At 39.7% G+C, this 10,532-nt stretch overlaps 2 protein-coding genes across 2 annotated transcripts in view; both read right to left on the bottom strand.

Annotated features, from left to right (window-relative positions):
* The window catches only part of LOC113228859 (WD repeat-containing protein 20), a 4,222-nt gene extending 1,601 nt beyond the window's left edge, over nucleotides 1–2,621 (bottom strand). Inside the window, exons 1-4 of the mRNA XM_026462280.1 lie at nucleotides 2,093–2,621; nucleotides 1,656–1,838; nucleotides 628–839; nucleotides 15–557 (exon numbers count right to left, since the gene is read on the bottom strand). Of these exons, the coding sequence (XP_026318065.1) occupies nucleotides 15–557; nucleotides 628–839; nucleotides 1,656–1,838; nucleotides 2,093–2,374 (1,220 nt within the window). The 5' untranslated portion in view covers nucleotides 2,375–2,621. The remainder of the gene's footprint in view (nucleotides 1–14; nucleotides 558–627; nucleotides 840–1,655; nucleotides 1,839–2,092) is intronic.
* Nucleotides 2,622–6,624: 4,003 nt separating this feature from the next.
* Nucleotides 6,625–8,399, bottom strand: LOC113228854 (HIV Tat-specific factor 1). Its single transcript, XM_026462272.1, has one exon. The coding sequence runs from the start codon at nucleotides 8,263–8,265 to the stop codon at nucleotides 6,715–6,717; it is 1,551 nt and encodes a 516-aa protein (XP_026318057.1). The 5' UTR covers nucleotides 8,266–8,399; the 3' UTR covers nucleotides 6,625–6,714.
* Between the last annotated feature and the right edge of the window lie 2,133 nt (nucleotides 8,400–10,532).

Consider the following 10,532-nt stretch of genomic DNA (forward strand, 5'->3'; position numbering starts at 1 on the left):
GCCCGTCGGGCCGCGCCGGCGCCTTGGGCCTGGGCCGCGGCCGCCCGGGGCCCGACGCCGCGCCGTTGGCCTCGGGCCCCGTCGGCGCGGGCGACAGGTGCATGGAGGCGCGCGCGCGCACCGGCCGCAGCACGTCCTCCGTCAGGTCCCACAGGCACAGCTGCGTGTCCTGCGACACGCTGCCCAGGCGGTAGCTGTGCGCGGCCTCGCGGCCCTCGCCGTCGCCCTCGGCGTCGCCCGGCGCGGCGGCGTACGGGTCGAAGGCCACCACCGACACCCACGAGCGGTGGCCCTGCCCGCGCGCCACCACGCGCCGCTCCGCGAACGACCACACGGTGATGAGGTCGTCCTCGCCGCCCACCACCACGTACTTGCCGTCGGGCGACCAGCACACGCACAGGAAGCCGCCGAAGTACGACCGCGCGCGCCCGATGGCTTCCATCGTGTCGTAGTGGAACACGCGCAGGAAGCCGTCCTGCGACACCACGGCCAGGTTGGTGCCGCACGGCGAAAACGCGAACTCGTTGATGCAGCTGCCCTCCGCGCCGATCACCCACCTGCGCACGCGTGGCCCGCTTAGAACGCTGCGGGGAACCGCTCTTCGCGACCGCAGACGGCGACGGTTACCTGTACAGCGGGTTGCGCGTAGATTTGGTGCGGCAGGTGTGGATGGAGTAACCTTCGCCCTGCTTAAAAAGCTGGTAGTGCGGCGCGGCAGTTCCGCAACCGAGCTCCTCGTTATACACGTATAACTGGCCCGATGAGTGCGCGCACATGAACAGGTTACTGGACCCGGGCACCCACTTGATGCATGTCACTCGAGTCTTGTCTATCAGTCTCTGTATCAAAAAATAAACTCGAAATAAAAAAAAATTATATCGAATTTACTGACAACTACTAAATTTTGTACTTATTACCTATTAAGAAAACCTGGCATCACATGAGATTCTCAATGCATTTACTATAAAAATCTATTAAAAACTCCTCTAAGCTCTGTTTGAACATAAATTTCCACATTTGCTAGATAAATTTAAAGGTGGCAACTGACCAGTTCATTTCAACATAACGGAATATATCACGATGCGAGCTTTTGTGCAGTCAGTATTACAAGCCGAACCACTGTTTGTGGATACTCCACCCATTTGTTATTTTTTGATGAATCTAGCAATCGTAATGGTCAGTTGGCAAATGGCATAACATATACAGCACATTGCGAATGTTAGATTATAATAAAATTTTTGGTCAGTCACCACTTTAAAGTGAAGCATTACCAAAGAATACAACTTGAAGAGAAACATGTAAAGACAAATAAGTTCCATGAGCATCCTATGTGAGTAGGTAGTACCAAACATTGACCTGTACACTTTTTAACTGTACAACATCCATATATAAGTAAACAAAACAATATAATATGAGCACTCAATTTGATTTGCTAATAGTCTAAGCAATATAAGTATCATATTGTAAAACAACTTTATTTCTATGATTCTAAGATATAGCATAAGAGAAACATTTAATTATTTACAATTTCATGTTCCAGCAAATGTATGTGAGCTCAAAACAAAAATGCTTTTTAGGAATTTTTATATTTTGATAATATAAATTATCTTTCTAACTCTATGGTGCTGATAAGATATGGTAAAGTTTTATCTCACCTCTTCATTATACAATTTACTTAATTCCTTCTTAATGGGATCTATGAGCTGAATCTGGCCAGTAGAGAAGCCAATGATTAGGGAGACACTGTCCGCTGTCATAGTCACTGTGTTAAAATCGTGGCATGTGGGGTTCGTGCCCTTGTACATTTTCTTGTCCACTGGCTTTGTGAGATCTGCTGCCTGCAACAATGGAGTCTAATAAGACCTATATTCAAGTTTTGGTGTGTCTGACTTTTGTCCTAAATTATTATTTATTATGGTGAGTATATTATAAGCCAGTGGGACATGCTAAATATTATTTATATTTTGCAGTATTCTGCTTAATAAACCCTCAAAGGATACTGTAACTCGCCTTGTATACATATAAGATTGAGTGCAGATGTTAGCAAAAAATATAGACATTTACATTAGAGTAGAATAACTATGCAAGTTACCTTCTTGATGCCCCTGTACACGTAAACATAGAGCTCCTTGCCGTGGTTGAAGCAGATGCGGTCGTCGGAGGAGTGCGCTTCGGCGGGGGGCGCAGGCGGCGCGGGTGCGGGTGGCAGCGCCACCAACGACACTCGCACGTGCCCGGAGCCCGAGCCGCTCGTGTACCCGACGCGGTTCGGCCGCGAGTACTCCGACAGGGTCATCAGCCGGTACGTGCCCTCGCGTGTCACGAACTGCGTCTTCACGTCATCCTTCCCGCCGGAGTCCGCTTGCACGGCCATTCTCTCATATTATCCTGTTAATATTCATGGAGACGGCGGAGAAGCCCCGATATGTGTTGACAGCTCAGCCGAGCAGCGGACGGCGATACGGCCGTTCATACGTCACTCCCATAGCTCACCGCTCACTAGATATGCAACATACGCATGTACCTGTCTGTAACTCGCTTGGAATTGTATGTTTTCAATTAAAAAACCTCAAATTAACGCTCTTGTGTATGCAACATAAAAAAGTCAGGTGTCAGACACAGACAACATGAGTAACATGACGGCTCGTTAGTTTATTTATGGTACATCTTTTTTTAAATTATATGAGTGCTACATCCTGTGTATTTCTGCCAGTAACCATAGACTAAAGATCGCGGATACGTTTCTTCTAGAATAATAATATATAATTATTATTCTAGAGTTCTGGAATACGACCCTAACTAGACCAACATAGAGAATAGAGATAACTAAAGATAAAAGATGACTATTCTACAGTTATTTTAAACTAAAGTAGGTACTCTTTGCTTACAATTAATTGAGATTTGGATTATTTATTTCAGACAAACGGTGTTTCCTAGATAATATGTAACAAAGGAAGTAATATTTGTTTGTAAGGCCAATAACAGATCCGATCGCCCCGTGTTTTAGAGGAACTTTCGATCTCTGCATTATCACCAATAACTGGTTAGGCAATCAATCAAAACAAAATCGTTATTTATGTAGGGCGCGTTCCCATTATGTCGTCACGGCGATACCTACTCGAGGAGTTTATAGTGACGTGCCTTGTATATTTAAATAAAGTTGTTCACACTTAGGCCAACACGATTGATTGTCGTTCACATTCTTGACGTTACGACGACAGACTATCGTGACAATGGGAAGAGCTAGAACGACAGTCGTCTGACGATAAATAAAACGTCACGATAAAAATGTGACGACAAATAATCGTAGCTTTAAACGATTCTGTCGTGCAAACAACAAGGCGGCTACCGTCAACCGATAAATTGTCGTCAAGATCTAGTGGTTAAATAAAACTGCAGACACACACTAAAATAATATATTTTTCCCGAAAAACAACTACATTCCTTCGTCCGCCGCCATCGCCATTTGATCACTAAGTAGTCTGTGATTTGAGCTAAACTCTTGACAGTTCTCGTGCGTAGTAGCAATTAGCAACTTATTTTATTAATGCTTAGAATGAATGTTATTATAATCATATTCCTTATATGTAAATTAATGAATCATTAAAATAACTTCATTCCTATTGCATATAAAACAAAATAAACAGTGTCTCATTTATCGACTTGATTTGAGAAAAACACGAAAAACATAACTACATGCACTGCACTGCACTGCACTGCACTGCACTACGCTACACTATACTACATATTATATTATATTATGTTGTTATATTATCTTCACAAAAGAAACTTATATGCCTATGGTCCTCACATGTTCCCGAATTCTGTTTCGTTTGTGAAAGTCTGGTGTCTATGCTAGGATTAACCTGTGTTATAGAGCACCAGGCTCTCACCCTTACACCTCTTAGCCGATGCAAGAAAGATAGGCATTACACTTAAATAGTTATAAAGTAAGCAAAATGAAAATTAACTGTTGTTAAATTAGTTTTAAATACATTGGAAAATTATTGTTAGTATGCATTGACTTACAAATAAATGGACGACAGGTCTAATATAAAAACCACGAAAAAAATGTCCCAAGTCAATCTATTCGAAATTTAAATTGTAATGTCATCGCAGTATCGCGCTGTCAGTCGAACAAATGAAGACTAAAGCGGAGTTTGGCGCTCTGTATACGATTTTAGCGCCTTACAAGTGCGGACACTTTTTAGCGCGGTCCCGACGTCCATATAATTGTAAGTCAATGTTAGTATGTTTTGTTGTTAAGTGTATGTATGTCTGGGCCTGTATTTTTAAATGTTCTAAATATTAAGTGTGTGTGTGTGTGTGTGTGTGTGTGTGCGTTTGTGCGTGTGTGTGTAATGTTCATGCGTGAACTTCGAGGTGGATGATTTTCTTCAAAATTAAATGGGACCACTATGGAGTTACCCTCTTTCCAACAAAAAAGTATCATGAAAATCGGTTCACAAATAGCTGAGTTATCGCGTAACATAATTATATAGTCAATAATTATCTAAGGTAACTTACTTAAAAAACATACAGACGAATTGAGAACGGTTAAAAACGACTGACCTCAGAAGTTCGTGGCTAAGTATTTGCCAAATTTTGTTGAAATCGGTTACCGGAAAGTGCGTGAAAACGGATTCATCCCCTAGTTTGCCACCCATAGAGGTGGAATATTTTTTTCAAATTTAAATGTGACGACTGCTGAGGTGCTGTTCCGACGAACTGCCAGAAATCAGCTAAGACGAAACCGTATTGGCTCTAAAACAGCTCCAAAACGGAAAAGTCCCAGGTGAAGACAGAGTTACTACAGAGCTTCTGAAGTTTGGAGGAGTCCCTGTTGTTAAGGAACTTTGGGGGCACTTTAACTCTGTCATCTACTGTAGGAGAACTCGTTCTGGCGGGGAACAGGAGTATAGTAGTTCTGAGTTAGTGGTGGATAGAAGATGTGGAAAGCTTAAGCTTGTTTAATTAACCTAGATAAACACAAATAAATAGATTTGTAAAGTACTTTTCTTAAAAGAGTTTTTCTTTTATTGACAGATTTCAAACATAACAAACGAACAGGTTCTAGTTGTCGTAGCAACCCTTTTTTTTAACATCTCTCAACAGAGACCTATTTGTTCTGAAATCCTCTTAATCCTGGGTCTGGCAAGTGGTTTCGTGAAAATATCAGCCAGCTGATCTTCACTAGTCACCTTGTCAACTTTCAGATCACCACTATTCACCATCTCGTTTAGTACGACGGTGAAATTCAGGATTTTCTGCTAGCCTTATAACAGCCTCGTTATCAAGTTTTAAACACGGAATCTTCTTAAGATTAACCAGATCCTTTATTAGTAGAGACAGCCATATAGTTTCTCTAGCAGCTTCGCTAACCGCTACAATTTCAGCCTCTTTAGTGGAAATTGAGACACTTGTCTATCTTTGACTCAACCACGAGATGGCTCCTCCCGCATACATGCACAGCACCCCGCTTGTGGATCTTCCAGTGCTGATATCTCCCGCACGATCAGTATCGCTGTAACATTCCAAAATGCCTTGTTTGTAATTTTTCTTATACTTGATACCTAGATCTGGTGTGTACTGCAAATACCGCATTATGTGCTTCAGTCGCACACAGTCTGCTTCTTCTGGTTTTTCCAGACTCCGTGATACTGCACTAACAGCATATGTAACGTCAGGTCTAGTGCATACCATTAAGTATGCCAAGGCTCCAACGATTGATCTGTAATTATTTTTCATATAACTCATATCCACTTTCTTGCTTGACGTACTATCTTTTACAATCGGCGTCGAGACCGGTTTACAAGTATCCATCCCAAATTTCCTCAAGATCTTCTGTACATAAGAAGTTTGGAATATTTTGATTCCATCTCCTCTGCTCTCTATCTTTATTTTAAAGAAATAAGAGACAGGCTTTGTTATCTTGAACCGACCATTGAGTTCCTTAATTAACTCATATAGCATAACTTGACTTGATCCAGCGACCAGGCTATCAAGCTCTACAAAGCCACAATCACTTTTCCGAGCGCTATTTTTTTTATCAAAAGTCATGGATCTGTTAAACCAATTTCTTTAAGAAGTCTGTAATACAACGGTTCCAGCATCGTGGTGCTTGCTTTAACCCATACAGACTCTTCTGCAAAAGACCCGTCGTCATAGCATTCCGGTTGTTTCATAAAAATTTCTTCATCTAGAGACCCATATAAGAAGGCAGTTGTGATATCAGACTGGAGCATCGCCATTCCTTCGCTAGCTGCTACACTCAGCATAGAGAGCAAACAGTTCCCATCCTAGTAACCGGGTTCGTAACGTCTGTTCCTAGTCAATGCCCTTTTTCTGGTGAAATTTATTTTTATTTATTTTATTTTATTTATAAGTTTATCACACCACTAAATATATAATAATCGATATTATATTAGAGATCAGGGGTCTAACGCATTTTGTTCAAAATAATTTTAATTAATAGAGATGAGGCTTATTGTTTACGTTTTCAGAACCAACCAAATCAACAATATTTACATATTGTATAATAAACATTATTCAATATTAATTGAATTAATAAAGTCAAAAGATAAAATCTAATATTTATTTCGTAAATCTAAAATTAAGTTCTAAGTTAATCCATTTTTATACCACAATATATAGAGCTTATAACATCCTAGCTGGTTTCAAGAAAAATTTACTTTTTCTTCATTTTGTACTTCATTATTCGACAGCTGAGCCTTCTTTCTTTTCTGCTCCTTCGGAGTTCTTATTAGGCTCATCTTTTCCCTCCAAGAACTCGTCCCATTTATCTATTCTCTTGCCGATCTGGGCTTCAGTCTCAGCAATCCTATACTTTGTTCTTCCATCCCAGATCTCAGCAGTGATTTGTCTTTTGCCAAACCACCTGCAATTAATTAACTGCACTGCTGCATCTGCTTGCTCAGGATCTTTCATAGTAACTTGGGCTACACCCTCAGGGTGTCTATCATAAATTACTACCTTTCTCACTTCCCCACATTTGGAACACTCTTCCCTCAAATCCTGCTGGTAGTCAAGTATCAACTGCACATCTTTGTCAAAGTCAGAAGGGTGAAACAAGTTTTTGATAATGACAATTCTTTCATGCTTAGATCTTTCACCAATAAATTTTTCCGGACGCCAGTCAAATAGTTTTTGCTGCATCTTCCTGATTTTCTCCAGCTCTTTCTTCTTTTTCTTTTTTGGTTTGAGAGCTGGATTATATTCACCTTTTAACTGAAAATTTGCCCTTTCCACTTTTATTTTATGTCCTTTGTAGTCACTTCCATCAATCAATTTCAATGCTAAATCAACCGATTCAATTTTTATGTAGGTACATAAAGCATCTCCTTTGAAGCAGTTATGTTCCTTATCCATGTACAATTTTACTTTCATTTTCTGTGTAACAGCATCCCGTTCAACAAGACCACACTTCTGCATCAAAGTTACGAACTCCTCTTCAGTGAGTTCCTGAGGCAGATTGGACACATAAACTTTCGTATTAGTATCATCAGAAGCCTGAAACCACTGTGGCTCATTTTTTCTTTTAATTCCAGCAGTTTCTTTCTTGTGAGCTTCCTTTTTAGCCTCATCTTTTTTTTCATCTTCTTTAGTTGCATTATCAACAAAACCATATGACATCTGGTAGTGAGCTAAAAAATCATCATCAACTTTAGGTATCCAGGCTTTTCTATCCACATCCCAGAAAAATTTTGAACCATCAGGTTCTGTGTAAATGTGTGTGTCATCTTCATAGCTGTATTCTCGACCAGTGACATCGCTTTGGCCAGGTTTAGCTTCCCAAGTGCTGGATACTTTATTCCATGTGTATTTTTGTTGCGTTGATGGATCAGTGTATGTGGCATCTTCCCCTTCGTAAGTGATGTACGGAGCATAATCTCCCCAAGAATTACTATCTGAATCTGCACTTTTACTATTTGATTCGTTACTTTTGGTAGCTGTGTTAGTTTCTATAATGGTTTCAGGGGCAGAAACAATTTGCTTATTACTGTTATTGTCTAAATCAACCTTTGAAGCGTCCCGTTTTTCACTTGCTTGCAATGTGTTAAGTTTCGGTTCAGTTTTGTTTTCTGACGCAACATTTCTTACATCCTTGTCTGAAATATCTTTAGCGACTGGAAGATGTTCTTCGTTCTTTTTACTCTTCAGTTCTTCTTCTGCCAATTTCTGTACGGTTTCGCAGGATAGTTTAATTACGAACCCTCCCTTGGAGGTGTTTTCTCGCTTAGCCATACTTACGAGTCTATAAATTCGATTGCATTGTCCATAGGCTCGATACTATTTTTTCAACAGGATATTCCTGAACAGCCCTTGAACTTGTGGTTTTCGATCTTCACGACTTTCTATCTATTGTCCCTTGATATTTTTTTTTTCTTATTTCTCTTGGCTTTTCGCGGTGAACGTTTTAGCCACGTACAGATAGAAAGAAATAAAGTCAAATGTCACAATAGGGATGGGCGTTACAAATCGTATATAGTTATTGAATCTATATATTGTGGCAATATCGAATATCCGATATCGTTTATTTTAGAAATTATATATCGATATTGCTCCGCATAGCGTATTTTAAATCATATTCTTTCCAAACTATATACCGATATTGCTTCGTACCAAACATTCACTGAGCAGATATCATTGCGAAACCGTTTTTTGTGCTTCTTCGAAACTGTACACTGTATGAAGGGAAGTGAATTTTTTATGGAAATTATTGTGTTCTGGCGTAACGCGTTCCATCCTATGGTGGACTATACGATTTAATCAAACGGCAACGTATCAGGGCGCACACGGCCTATATCCAATAATATATAGTTTCGAAATCTGATTCCGAATATTAGTAACAGCAATGTATTAACGCAGCGCGCACGCCGGCTGCATCCATGAATATATAGTTTTAGGAAATACAGTTTTTTCTTTTTTTTAATAAAACGACGCTTTTTTATCGCTATGTAAAATCTTAGTGGTATAACCACCTAGCAATGAGCTAATAAGCTCGACACTTAAATTAACTTAATTTACTATAATACTAATTAATTCGAAATCCGATTTCGAATATCGATATTTAGTTTCGATTAGATATTCAGAAAAAGCTATATAACCGTACCTATGTAACCATAGATGTATGTATGTAACAATGCTTTTTTTTCTTCGTGCCGTTTGGAACAGGCGAAGGTCAAAGACCAGACTGCCTAGTCATTAGTTTCTCTTGTGTGAATGAAGGGTATTCTTTTGTAAAGAGTTTTAACAGCTTTGGAATAATGCCATACAACCTTTTCTTACTTTTCGAAAATGAAGTTACTTTTAAATATTTCCTTTATTTTTTCCATCCTCTAAGAATATTCCTCACGGAGACTGTCAACAATGGCTTTACAAGTCTCGGTTAATTTTTTACCGTAGATGTGGTCTTTATAACTGAATTTTAAACAGACATAATTTCTTCCTGTAGTCATATATCTTAAATTGGCTACCAATCCTTGTTCAGCAGAAATGTTGTCACGCATCTTGGTGTTTTATTTTGTTATTTTTGGCCCACTTAACAAAAATTTATTTCTCTTCATTTATTCTCAAATAATTTTGGAAATCATCACAATCAATGTCTTTCAATAACTTTGTGTCACAGGCACAACCACAACTTCTTTGACGAGTAGTGAACGGTTTCTTCTCCCAGAACCATTTTTTATTTTTGTCCATTAACAAAAAAAGGGGGAATAGCAATTACTTATATTTTCCTTTTTTTGGATATCGCTCGTTTTTGCATATTTATTTGAAAGTTTACCGATATAAGCAAGATTCTCAACGAAACTGATACTAGGCCATACGCAAGATAGTGTGTGAGCAGGCACCTGCTGAGCGGCAGATTGCCTTGCATGCCTGCAATAATCAGAGATTTTTTTTTAAGAAAAATAATGAGTCATGACGACTTGGTAACGTCTTAATAGTAATAGGAAAAACCAGGAAAAACAAAAAAACTGGAAAAATATCGAATATGAAGCTGAGTGTTCATTATTGATGATAATAATTTGATTGATAATGATGATATTCTTTTGGATTCATAATAATTGTAGTAAAGTAGTATGTAGTAAGTAGCACTTACATATACGAGTTCTGTGTCCCACCTACGGTGGGGTCGGGCTCGGCCTCCGGCGCGTGGTCGGGATCAGATTACGGGGTGTGCATAAGCATTGTGGCGGCACAGCAGTTAGTACCAAGGTTGTTCGATGAAGAGGTTGCGGGTTCAATTCCCGATTTGGGTCCATTTAAGAAACGAACATTTCTAAATTAGTTCTGTTCTGGGTATTCTGGATATTGCCCTCAGAGTTATCGTTATTCTGGTATTCATGGTACAGGAAATTCCATAATTTGAGACCAGAAATTTGGTGTGATTGTCTGGCATTTTTTTTCCCTACATAATTCTCATTGGCATACCTTCCAAGAAAAAAGAATCTAACAGAGAGATGGTCGAGATACAACAACGCTACAAGTATCTCATTTCCACTACATCG

The sequence above is a fragment of the Hyposmocoma kahamanoa genome, unplaced genomic scaffold, assembly GCF_003589595.1.
Source record: "Hyposmocoma kahamanoa isolate Upper Pololo Valley unplaced genomic scaffold, ASM358959v1 245, whole genome shotgun sequence".
NCBI classification, from domain to species: domain Eukaryota; kingdom Metazoa; phylum Arthropoda; class Insecta; order Lepidoptera; family Cosmopterigidae; genus Hyposmocoma; species Hyposmocoma kahamanoa.